The sequence below is a fragment of the Gobius niger genome (assembly GCF_951799975.1).
Source record: "Gobius niger genome assembly, chromosome: 14".
NCBI classification, from domain to species: Eukaryota; Metazoa; Chordata; class Actinopteri; order Gobiiformes; family Gobiidae; genus Gobius; species Gobius niger.
In genome coordinates, this window is record NC_136865.1 from 22,189,193 (window position 1) to 22,202,857 (window position 13,665).

Genomic DNA, 13,665 nt, shown 5'->3' on the forward strand with positions numbered 1-13,665 from the left:
ACTTAGTATCTAAAGCTAAAATCTTTTCTATTCAGTGCCAGTTTTTGATTATTGCACAGCAGGCCTGTCACACTGTTACTTTTTACCCACCTGAACCGAGCACATTTCCCCCAGTTTGGCTTTACCCAAATCTGAAAGCTTCTTGAAAAAAAAAAGCATCAAAATAGCGCCGAAAATGAGGATGAAGAAAAGTGACGAAAAAGTGACAAAAAACATGGACAAAAAATGGACAAAAAATGACAAAAAACTGACAGAAAAAATTGGGAAAAATTAACAAAAAATGACCAAAAACTGACAAAAAACAGAATAAATTGACAAAAAAATAAAACAAAATTGGACAAAAAAAATTGTCAAAAAATAAAAATACAAAAAATTGTCAAAAAACGACAAAAAAATTTGACAAAAAAATCCCCCAAAAAATTGACAATAAAAAAAGTGACGAAAAAGTGACAAAAACGTGGCGACAATGTGATAAAAAGGTTACTATCACTTTTGTAGGTCTTAGCTTTTAAAAGACGCATTACACTGTTGCTCTCCAGTCGGGTAGCTTTTAGATTTGTGTAAATCCGAACTAGAGAAAACGCGCTCAGTTCAGGCGGGAGGTAACAGGTTAATGGTGTTACCGCTACATTAGAACCATACAATAATCAGAGCGTCTGAGAAATACTGGAACTCTTTTTTTTTATGTCTTTGTATGTCCTGTATTTTAATCTGTATCAATCACATAATTTTTGCACTGATCTTATCCATTATCTGCCTTTTGACTTCTGATGTCAAATTCGTCCACCTGAATTCCATTGTGTAAATACAGCACAGCCTTGAGTGATTCTGAATTAGCACTTTTCTCATCTATTAAAGTTAAGTCAAATACGCCTCTCCACTTGAACCTCATGTTTTGCACGCAGGCCTCCTCTGTCGTCTCACATATTTCCCTGTAATTTGCCTGCGGGCGTGTCTCCAACAAAAGCGTGTTTGACAGCCGGCATTATGAGAGCGGCACCAACACAGATGCCGCAGGTGTGTCTAAAATGTCACTTATTACTACCCACGATGCCTCGGGGCAACCTTCGGGCAAGCTTTAACGTCAGGTAACGTTTTTAAATACCAAAAGAAAACCAGAACGACCAAATGATGCCTCCAGGAACTACCAGCAAAGAACGCTGTTTGGCGGCTCTTTGCAAAACCGTCACATAACACACAATAGGCCTGAGCAACTTATATAAACATTGTGAAATTTGGCCAGGTTTATGAATCGTAATTGTGATTCTTATCTGCGGTTTTGGCTGTTTATGAGTTATACAGAATTACACCATCGCTAATTAAGGAAGGATCGTGTAGGAAAACGTGCCATAAACAACAAGATGATAACACTACTGCATTAAATTCAATTCAAGTAAAAGTTAATAACAGAATAGCTGAAAGAAGTAATGTGCGATAAATATATATATATCATTAAAGTGTAATAAAGCTATAATTTGTGAATAAATAGACACAATTTGCTTAAGTTGGCTAAATCCTATGTGACTATACACATTCCAAGGTCCTATTAATGTTTTGGAGATTGCTTTCGCTGATATGACAAGAACAATATTGCGTTTAAGTAATTGTTTCCAAACTTGGCACAACTTGCCTTGGCAGCAGAATCCATTGTTGGTCGAACCATATGACAAACTGCTAGAAGAGGTGCAATATATTGAACACAGCCTTAAATAACAATGCATGGCAGCCTAAAAATGTGTAGAATTTCAAGATTTGCTGGATTTAGCTACATTTTAACCTTGGTTTGGTCAGGGTTAAGTGTTTTCTATGTCTTTTTGTGACACAATTTGATGAAAAAACAAGTTGCTTCTGATTAAATAGCATATTCAGAGTTGAAACAGTATTGTTATAGAGATATACAAGGCTGAACATCACACCAGTCGAAACAAGGCTAAAGCTTACTACAGCTCTTCTATGCTCCTCACCAGTAAATGGGAAACCTCCACTTCTGACGTCACTAAACTGCTCCGGCACTCACGGGGTTAACTCTGTCTGCAGCTTCAGGAAACTGACACAGAGCCCAGGGGCGGGCGAGGCGGAGCAAAGCTTACGGGACAAGGCAAGAGCGCAGAGGACAACCAGCAACCAACTCTCCTATATGCAAGACCAAAACTTCCCTTCTTACAAACTTTCTTTTTTTTCCTACCTTGCTTTTTCCGGACTCTCCACTGCCACGCGATGAGCAGGGTCAGAATATGTCCCACAACCACCATGGTCGGGAAGACATTTCCAGGGGGGCTAGTCGGCATCGTCCCTAGCTCTGAAGTGGATAGTCCCGGGACAGGCGCACGCGATCGGAGCCAGGTGGTAGGAGAAGGAGGGGGGTGTGGAGGAGGCGAGGGGTGAGAGGTGACGGGTAAGGGAGGGGGGGTGTGTGTGTGGCGGCGGCGGTGTCGGTGGTTATCCTGTAGCGGGACAGGCGCGAGAGGGAGGCAGGGAAGGAGGGGGGCTTCTTCTAGGGGTGTGGTGTCATCGTCGCGGAGTTAAAAACAGAAGCCAAAGTTATATCCGACTGGCCTTTTTTTTTTGGAGGAGCGAAGACCGGCCCTCTCTTCTCCAAAACTCTGACTCACTGTGGCACTAGTGGACTCCGCAGCACCCTCCCACTCACTCGACTCCAGTTTCAATGCCACTCACACGGGCCGCCGCTTTGCACAATCGACTTTTCCTATTCTCTTCCTCCTACAGCTTTTTCACATTTCCTTCTCCTAAAGTCCTTTACCGCCTCTGTCTTTTGCTCTACTTCAAATCTGCGACCAATTATTTACATTATACTCTGTTAAGCTTGCAAGACGCACACTAGACAATAACCTCCATGTCTGAAATGACCTACCTCTCCACTAAGTATTTACTTAAGTAGGTCCAAAGGCACCCCCCTCCCTCCCTTCTTAAGCCAACAGCTGTCCCATAACCGACTACAACCTACTGTATAATTATTACGACAATACTATGAACAAGTTTCCCAAGACCTGCCCAAAGCAACACGCAGTCTCTTACTAAAGTTTGTGCCTGAAGCGGTAATCCCCTTCTTCAATATTTTTAGCTCAAACATTTCCCTGTGTCATGGCAACCGGTCTGTGCACTTCATTCATATGTTGTTGCCTGTACAAATAGCAATTTTTAACAGTGGTTTTAGGGGGGAAACCAGTAAGACAATCTGATTCTGTGCAATAAACTCCCAAACTTCCCAAATAGCAACGAAAACATGATCTGCAACAAAATCAAAGTGGTCAACAATGCTGCGCTGTTTCTTTGTCATTTTGCAGACGGTTTTCCTGCACTCTATCTGCATTGGTTAATAATGAATGAGGCCGCTCTCTCTCTGAGGCGCACAAACACAGCACTTCATCGGGTCAGGGAGATAACGGCGAATCCACTTTGAACTCAGGAGCCAAAGTTTCCCCCCATATATTTGCCTTATACAGATATGTTCCATTCATTTTACAAGAGTCCAGGGGCCGCCCACTTTTCCCTTTTATGAATGATGCCGGAACTGGAGCCTCCCACATGCTCCATAAGACTAGAGGAGTCACAGAGAGATAGATAGATAGATAGATAGATAGATAGATAGATAGATAGATAGATAGATAGATAGATAGATAGATAGATAGATAGATAGATAGATAGATAGATAGATAGATAGATAGATACATAGATACATAGATACATAGATACATAGATAGATAGATACATAGATAGATACATAGATACATAGATAGATACATAGATAGATAGATACATAGATACATAGATAGATAGATAGATAGATAGATAGATAGATAGATAGATAGATAGATAGATAGATAGATAGATAGATAGATAGATAGATAGATAGATAGATAGATAGATAGATAGATAGATAGATTCATTTATATTTCATATATTGTTGAATCCAGACTCTTAAATCATGTCTTTGTTATATTGAATTCAATTACAGAAAATTTGCAATGGGATTGTAATACGATTTTACCCATTTTTAATCTAAAACTTGTATTTATTGCACTAAAATACATATTTCTTTTTAGGCAGATGCAATATGTTTTACCCACTAAAGTAGTTATATAAGTTAATGGAACAAAATATAGAAAAATAAACACCAAACATGCACTGGTTTTAGGTCTATAAAAACACAGTCATTTGAAATAAAGGCTTTTTAAACATTTTGGTCACAAAAAGTATCTTGTTTCTTTGTTTCTTCCTCTTTCTTCCTCTTTTTCCTATTCTTCCTATTCCTATATTTGTTTTTTATCTGCTCTACTTTACAAAAATATAAGTGTCACAATAAAAATAGAAATGAAACCACACTTACATAAACCATTTGTATATAAAATTACACATATATTCAATCTACAAGAGTCACAGTGACTAGTGAAAGTTTGATACTACATGTCTATTAGTAAGATGTACCATTTGGTTTTGCATTCATTCACTCTCAGTTCATTATCATTATATAACTTCACAAAGTCTTTCCCCTAATGGCTTCCTTGTGTTTGGACGGCGCTGGTAGCATATTTCAGTTCCCAGAAACCGCTCAAGCTTCGTGCTTCTGACCACTGTCTGGTTCAGAATCTCCACTGCAGATTCTCATAAAACTTTAAAATCATACATCGCCCGTGCCATGTTTCCCACAGTAAACCTGTAATTAAGAGTTAAGTTAGCAAGACGCCTAAGATGAACATGTCTCGAGTCTACACTAACTTAAACAGTGACATTTTGAACAATACAAAGTCGTGCAGGACTCGTCTGTCAGCAGTAATTACAAAGTAACGCTTGTTCACTCGTCACCAGGATATAATGGGTTTTCAGTTTTTGACAACCTGTACTTCACTCACTGTTAACCCTTGACTTGCATAACTCTATTGAAAAACATCTGCACATTCCCGTCAGGCTTTTACAACGTCTACTTTCCACACTTTAGCCTTGGTATTTCTGTATGTGTCTATAATACACAAATACACAGTTAAATGTAGTTATCCATAACACCAGCAGAGGGCAGACTTCTTCCTCCTTTTCCTCCCTTCACCAGAGCAGAAGTGCAAAGATGAAACCTTCAGTAGCTCCTGACCAATGGGTGAGGAATGTGCTTCTCTTTTGGTCCTCATGGCTGACATTCCTGCAATCCCACCCCCTTAGTGACCAGGGCCGACTCCAAAGGACGCTTTTTAAAATGGATTCCAATAGAGTCTTTACACCTCACAAACACTGCTTAAAATCCTTAAAGACATTTTTTTCTTCAAATTGCCATTACTCATGTGACAACACTGACTAAGGGATAATATTACAACCTCAATGGTTTTTGTGTTGTAGAATTAAAAAGTTTAGACTTTGATTAACAGGCCCTGGAGCACTGTGGAGACTTGTTGCAGCTCAGCCCACCTCACAGAGTTTCCCGCCTTTTTGTCCTTTTTTGGCAAATGCTCTGTAGGAGGAGATGAAGCAGCATCATGGATTCCCTCTCGACTCTGTTATTTACGTAAACGGGGAGGGGTGAGGATAATACGTCTGTTAATACTCTGTTTCTATGTCTATGCTCCCGATATAGATGCTAACCAAAATGGCGGGCAGTGTTAAAGATGGGCAGAGCATGAAACATAAAACCTCAAAAAAATCATTTTTGCATGATATAGGACCTATGTGCAACAAATTATCATTACTTGGAAGCTGCTTGGTGATATAAACTTCCAAATTTCCAAACTATGTTAACATGTATTTCAACTATTTTCATGTTCCTTAATGTTACAACTAAACATTGTGGCATCATCTGTCAATTAAATCGAATAAATGTATAGTCGGGGTTGAAATATGCTTTGAACCAACTTTGTTTAAAACGATAAACGCTTGCAGGCCTAGTAATTATTACTTCTATCTGCTTCTTCAATGTGGGAGAGTCAAAAACCTCCCTGCTGCAGATTATCTATCTAAAATATTCCACAATTAAAGGAATGTCTGGCATCTGCGGAAAACAGACTCGAAGGCCGTTGTTCAGTTTGAGGCTAATTATTTATTAATACCAGGAAAATATGTCGTATAATCACGAGGGCTGTGTAGATCTGAACCTTAGAATAACAGAATAATGATGTTCATGAACTCGGTGAAAGATTGTTCTTAACCTAAAACTAGCCGTGTTTATTTGTGCAGGGAGTGCCTGGTCTTAGAGCAGTATCAGCCCCCACCAGGCATCAAAACTTGGCACATTGTTCAACCTTGGCTGTCTTCTTTTGGAAGTTTAGAAGTATTGTTTACCCAGCTCTCGATAGACACAATGCCAGACTCTGCATTGAAAACATAACAAACTATTATGTTCTTTTCACTTTCAAGGCCAGCTTTACACACATACAACTATTACATAAATCATCCAGGTTATGACTTGTGCCCAGGCCCCAGCCCCAAATGCAAAGTAAAAAGAGTGAGGTACTGTATTTCTGAAACCATATGCAAAAGAGAGACTTGAGAGCGGTTTGACTGGAGGCGAAACGAGCAGTGTTTGTGATACAGACAGACGGCATACAGGTGGATTAAAGGAGAGAAACCCGACACCAGAATAGACCTGGCACACGCATCTGCCAACCATTAAACAGAAATAAACAATGACCTTGACACCAGGTAACTTCAAAGGAGAGGTGAGAAGCTGCTGGATACTTTTACTTAAGTATTTTCGCCCCATGTTTATAGGTTTGTCTGAGCACAACACAAAAACTAAATAACTAGATGAGCTTAAATGTCTCAATGTAAGATGTAGTTGGGCATTTTCACTAGATTCATTGACTTCATTGACTGTTCTGAGATGTTTCTGACTCATTTCAATACATTTCGTCTTTATTTCTGGTTAATTTCTTTGCCAGGGTGGTAAGACAATTCTTATTTAAAGCGAGATTACCTTAGCACCAGTCTGAAATGTCATCAAACAAGCAACGTGTTTTTTGTCTGATCAGGAAAAACGTCTGAGTGAGTTAAAACACTTGAAACAAGATACATATCATCAATTCAAGTCATTTAAATGGGCTAGATTCAAGTTAGGCATTTTATACTCACTACTGCCACCTCAGGTCATACGTGTAACTGCACCTTCAATATTAATATTTACATTTTTGTGAAATGTTGTGGACAGTTTGTGTTTCATCAATGACAGAGGTGGGCAAACTACAGCCCGGGGTCCAAATGTGGCCCACCCAGCCCTTCATTCCGGCCCACAATACATGACCAAGCTGAACTGCTTTTTTAAAATGTTCTCAGTCTCAGTTTGAAACGCCCAAAACGAAAACGGGTACAGAACGACTTAGCCCTTAGGCTTAAATCAAGCTGGATTAATAAAAAAAAAATGAAGTAATAAAATCCAGGAAACACCGACTAGAGTTCAGCAGCATAAAGAAACTAAGTAAACAGGTTTGCTCAGTGAATCCTAAAGAATGAAATGAAATACAACTCCAGGGTATGTTTTCGACGAGGAAACATCATAACATGGTCCAAGTATAGTAAGCAGTGTTATAAGTATGTAGTTCTTAATTTTTTGCCTGATGAAATGAAGTACACAAAATAAAATAAGAACGAAGTAGCTCTAATGCTGGTCATATCAGGAGCAGCAATAGAAGTAGATTTGTTGAAGTATTTTTGGCCACAATAACAAAAGCAACTGTCATCAGGGGATTTTTAACCAATAAACTTTCACATCCAGTACACGTGTATGTTTCCACTCACTATTTCTACTCCAACTGAAGCAGTATTTTTGGATTTGCACTACTTTTTGCCCACATCACAACACTTTCTGACCAGCTTACCCCCCACTGCACTATTACGGCTGCAACATTCCTACAATAAACACTTCAACAAAAGCCACCATTGTTGCCCAAAACCGAGTGACAGATTCCAATCTTTTCAAAATATCACCAACTCCCATGTGTCTCCCGAGCCGCCAGCTCAGACAATTAGTTACAGGACGTCCCGTGGTGGAAATGGGGGGGCACGAACCGCTGGCTCAAATCCACAAATCCTTACTGCTGTGGAGGGAGGAGCCCGCCCACTCCCCTCTCCTCTCCTCTCTCTCCTCTCTCTCCTCTCTCTCCTCTTTTCACATGTGTTTTGTTCAATGACTCCCATATTGTGATGTGCGTGCTTTGCATAGCCACACGGCGACCACATGACTAATAAAATACCGGCGCAAAACCAAAGAAAGGAAGTGAAAATGTACAAAAGTGTAAAAATGGAAAGTGTTCGGATGATAGTGGAGGCAAGGTATGGCGCTGTAATGAATGGGTACAGCAAGAAAGATTGGAAAAGCGGGACAGATCACATGCAAGGGAGCGAGAAATTCAGAAAAATGAGCTAAATTTCAAGCGACTATCCTTTCCTGTGTTGACATAGACGATGAAAGCGACACATGAAGTCTATTACAAATAACTGGAGGCTTACCGTAAGGCTCTCCGCTGCAGAGGCAACAGCACAGATCCATCTCCTCCTACTCTCTCCTCAACTTTACCAAGAAATCCCAAACTGCACGGAGTCTTAGACCTGACCCCGCGACATTATGTTTCGAATCTAAACCGGGGGGGCGTGCTGACGACAAAAAAAAAAAAAAAAAAAAAAAAACAGCTTGAGGAAGAAAGGGAGGAAAAAAAAAACACACACACACACACAACTCGGGAGCTGCCGATTTGGGGAAGTTAGAAGTTTAGACAGCCGCGCGAGTCGGAGGGGGGGAGATTTTTGCGAAGTTCCTTTCCTCTCACTGGGATAAGCGCTGGCAGGAGCAGTTGCAGTCGTAGTAATGGAAGAAATTTCTTTTGCAGTGACTCCCTCAGACACGTTTTCAGATTTTGGACAAAGAGAGGAAAGGAAAATGCGGTTTAGTGCCAGCTCACTATTTAACAAAGGGCTGCACTGTGGAAGAAGGGAAAAAAAAAAAAGGTTTGGAGAATGGACCATGTTGGCGAGCAGGATATGAGCAGAGGAGGGGTATATCATTTATTTTACATAATAATAAGGCTTTGATGAATTATTCACAAATGTAGGATTAAGACATGTCAAGGCTGTACATACATTTGAATGGGTCAAAAGAGGACAAGGGGGAGATGCTCAATATCCACATGAAGCAGCTGTGATTGAGCTATTACTTGGATTGTTTATTCTTTTCTATGCTGTTAATCTGTTGTATAGTTTAAAGGTTATAGCTTTTTTTTAATCTAAACTCCGTGTTAAAAGTTTTCATGTTTAATGTTGCACGTCTCACCAAGAAAAAATCCTAGTTTGTGAACCTGTGAACAAACAATGGCAATAAAAACTATTCTGATTCTGATTCTTGTGTTATTGATTCTGCAGAAGTGCTTTACAAATAAAGATTCCTATTAATATTATTCTATTGTAATATTTCAATGTCAGGGATCATTTTGCATTACCTTCTTGTTACGTGTATTGTAAAGAGTAATATCATTTTAAAATGTCTCCAGGCTCATCTGTAGTTTCAGATACAAACACATTACATTACAGATACTTTTGTTCATGCTTTAGAAACAGGATTAAGTTTGGTGTTTTTCTGGTGTCCACATTATTCAAAATGGTCAATTTTAGACCTATCTAGTCAAAGATTAGCAATGTTTTGGACTAAGACTTGTGGTACTTGGAAGGTTAAATATCTTTAGAAACACTTTGAGAGACACTCGAGATGACGAAGCACTATTACTGAGGGAAGCACAGAAGTAATCCTAAATTAAACTAAACCAACTTACAATACCGCAAAAATGGAATTGACGAACTGAAAATGCACAATCTGAGCAACACCAGAGACAGAGGCATGAAACAGCGTCCTGAGAAATGTTTTTTTACAACAATATGTTCAATTGAGGAGTCCTATAAACTATGTGACAATCAAGCAAACCAAAAATGTCCACGAGGCGTATTTCCATTCGGCGAGAGCAGCGTTTTACCGTGCGAGTCTGATGTGGTATATTATCTATGGTATGCAGAGCAGACGTGCACTGTGCTTCAACCCCCGCAGATCTGCTTTACATTAAACGCAGCTCAGTATCGTCCCGGGACAGGCCAAAGGGCATCACAGGGTCCTGTGTCTTAAATAGCCGCTCTTTCACCTGCAGCCTGGGTGTCCTGCTAATGGCCTCACTTAAGTCTAATTCAATGCGGTTGAACAGATTTTAACGGATTAAAATATGTTGTCAGTGAAGGATCCAAGTCCCTGTTACGTTTTTAAGAGGACAAAGCAGGTACAAAATTGGATTAAATGAGGATTACATCAGAAAAGAGTCAGAGCAAATCTCCCGGGACAAGACAAGGACTAAAATATGAGACTGTGCCAAGACAAAATCAAGATCACACTGAAGCTTTGACAGGATAAAACATGGACAGCACAAGAAATAAAGTAAATTGTGACTAAAAGAGAATCTGCTATGAGCAAAATCAAAAATACACAACCCTCTTTCAACAGATTGATTGACTTTCCACTAATAACAACATCTGTTCCCATCATCATCAACACTTTCAGGATGTGAAATGCCACACCCTCACCTGCCCCATCCTCTTTGATCCGCAGCATCATCTGGACAATAACTACATCTATACTGACACCTTTTGGCTGAAGACGGTACCGACAACGAGAGAGAGCTCCTACCTTGACCATGCTGGATGAGAATCTCCATGCAGTCCCTATAATTTGAATCCATCTTGCCTGCCGTTCTTCGCATTACACGGGGAAAAATATCTATGCCGATGGAGCGGTGTGTTGGATTTCTAAAATGTGCAGGTTTGGGTGAGTTGCAGCCAGCGTGGGGCAGTGAAAAGAGGGAATTTGGACGCCATTGGCTTCCTGTTTCTGGGCACAGAAGGGGAAAGGCTGAGTGTGTTGTTAAATGGGAGTCACATTTGCCGGTCTATGCTTAGTCATTCGATATATATCGGGTCTGAAGACGGAAAAATCCTCCTGTGCGCTTTGAGGTGAAGCCGGGATGTGTGCACTGGCAAACGCTGAAAACAGAGAATTAACCACAATGGAATATGGAAAAACAGATGCTAAATTTAACTGAAAGAGGCGTAGCGTGGTCTGTGTGACGCTAAACAGTGAGGCTTTAAACGAATAAATGGGCAGAATGGAAGTGAGTTCAGATCCTGTTGTTCCCAGCAGATGGCACAATCATGCCCACTCATGCCAGTTCATATTTCTAAGAGTAAGTTCGTTTTGATGCATTACAGCAGGGGTAGGCAAGTTTGCATCGTGGAGGGCCGATTTTCGTCATTGCCGAAACACCGAACCTCAACATTGTAGCCTAAAGAAAAGAACTACTTTCTGCAAATGCCAATGTTTTACATCAGTGGTTCTCAGGTGGCAGGGCTTTGGGACCCACCATTACCCTCGGATGACAAGCCGAGGACCCAAATAAAACTGTCATTTGTCATATATCATATAAAACATTGTATTTTCCACGCAGTAGATTCCCCTTTAAGACTGAAATTCTGACTAAAACAACCTATTAACATTCATTTTAACAGACACAGTTAGTGTTTCCATCCAGTTTGAGATGGAAAATATTGAATAAAAATTCCCTGTAGACTCGCGACCCACTGAAAATGGTTCCGTGACCCACTTTTGGGTCCCGACCCACCAGTAGAGAATCACTTTTTATCATTATACATGAACAAGCAGGATGTTCTGACAGGACGTTTTTAAAATACTGACACTATTTCTTGCATTTTAAGACTTTAACAGGTATCTGATCTTGGGGGCCAGAGGTTCTGTGCTGGAGGGCCGGATTTGGCCCCCGGGCCTGACGTTGCCTGCCCCTGCATTACAGAATACAATCGCGATGACAATCATGGACGTATAACATCGACTCTTGCTTTAATTGGTTTATGGGCTAATGAGCAAGTGAAGACACACGAAGAAACACTTTCGATGATGATGTAGAGCAGTGCTTCCCAACCAGGGGTGCGGGGACCTGGGGTTGCTCGATGATTTAGCAGGGGGGTACTAGGAACAACTTCAGATTAACCCCTTAACCTCCACTTTAACCGAGCCCATTTTCTTTGGCTTTGCCCAAATCTAAAAGCTTCTTGACTAGATATAAGCCTCATGTGAAAGCTAAGACCTACAAAACTTTTGTTGTCGCCTTGTTTTTGTCGCATTACTTTTTGTGTCGTGTTTTTGTTCCTTTTTTGTCGCTTTCTTGGTGTGTTTTCGTTTTTGTTTACAGCCAACAGGCCGGTGCAATGCCTTATTTGAAAGCGAAGACCTTGTCGTTTCTGAAAATATGTGTAAGAACTGTTTAAAGGAACAGGCCACCCTTTTTTCCATACTGAGATATGTTTTTACCTGAGCTTAGACGAGTTGATGGGTAACTATCTGGTCTTTGTGCGTGCCCTCAGTCACACACAACGACCAAAGATGTTGTTAGCATTTGGCCTCTCCCTGCATATTCCAGTAGCTGAAGTTAGAAGTTACCACAGTCTTCCTAGGGGCACACACACAGACCAGACAGGTACGTATCAACTCGTCTAAGCTCAGGGAAGAACATATCTCAGGTTTCCCCTACCACCAAAAACATGTACAATAGGCCAGGATGAATGAGAGTGTGTTTGAGAGTGCGAGTTAGTTACATTTGTGGGTTTGTTATCCATGCTCTACCAGAAGGCTGAGCTTCATTACACCTTTTGTTTGATCAGAAGAGAGAGTTTACTTTAATTCAAACAAAGATGGAGGTGACGAACTTCCATTAGCAGCTGTGTGGATGTACAGTAGCTCAAATAACACACAGGCCGTTCTTTAACAAAACAATTGCATTTCCACAACATTACATGCACTTGAGTTCACCTTTCAACCTCGTGTCATGTTCCCATGTTCTGCTGTTCGCATGTTGAGTCCTAAAGCCATCTCCGATCCCTTCCAGATGTGCTTCATATAAATCAAATTGCTATATTTCCTTCCATTAGAAAAGGTCAATGCAATTCACCCAGCGTCATCCTTTTTAATTTCCTATAATTTTTTGTTTGGATTTTTATTTACTATTTTGTAATCTCGTCCCAATTCAAAACACGTCCACATATTGCATTATTATACCGATGTACAATTGTAGAAAGGCCACAAAATATTGTAAATGATGAAATGACAACATAAACAATAGTAATTTTAGAACTGACAATGTATTTGTATTGTCAGTGCAAGGGTATTCGGGACGCACCGATTTGAATGAAATGTTATTTGTAATGCACAAGTTGTAATGATCGGATCACTTTATACTGTGAGTTAGTGTAACCTAATAGTCATTGTCATATCCCCAAGTATAGCAATGCCAAGTGATCATTGTGTAATGTTTTTCCCTTTAGTTTGCTAATAGATATAATTAATCACTGAGGCGTCACGAGAGGCGCTACAGGAAGCAAAAAAGGGACAAAAGAGGAAGTATCCGGACAAGACTCACAGCTAAGCCACACTTCTGTCCCTATACTATTGTTCTGGCTAATGGACGTTCACTGGAAAATAAAACAGATCAACTGCGAAGCTCTTCCCAGAAGATGGTGAAAGACAGTTGTGGAGCGGAGGGAGCTGCGCAGGAGGAAGAGGAAGGAGGAGGAGCTGACCAGTGCAGGACACCACGCTCTGAAACAGGGACGAACCCAGGAAGTGGTGCA

At 40.5% G+C, this 13,665-nt stretch overlaps 1 protein-coding gene across 13 annotated transcripts in view; it reads right to left on the minus strand.

Moving 5' to 3' along the window:
• pleca (plectin a) overlaps window positions 1-13,665 on the minus strand; it is a 155,130-nt gene that overhangs the window by 76,139 nt on the left and 65,326 nt on the right. The window contains exon 1 of one of the 13 annotated variants that reach the window (XM_079570828.1): window positions 8,446-8,500. The exons of the other annotated variants lie outside the window; for them this stretch is intronic. Within the exon in view, the coding sequence (XP_079426954.1) occupies window positions 8,446-8,485 (40 nt within the window). The 5' untranslated portion in view covers window positions 8,486-8,500. Of the gene's footprint in view, window positions 1-8,445; window positions 8,501-13,665 lie in introns of those variants that run through there. 13 annotated transcript variants of the gene reach the window in all.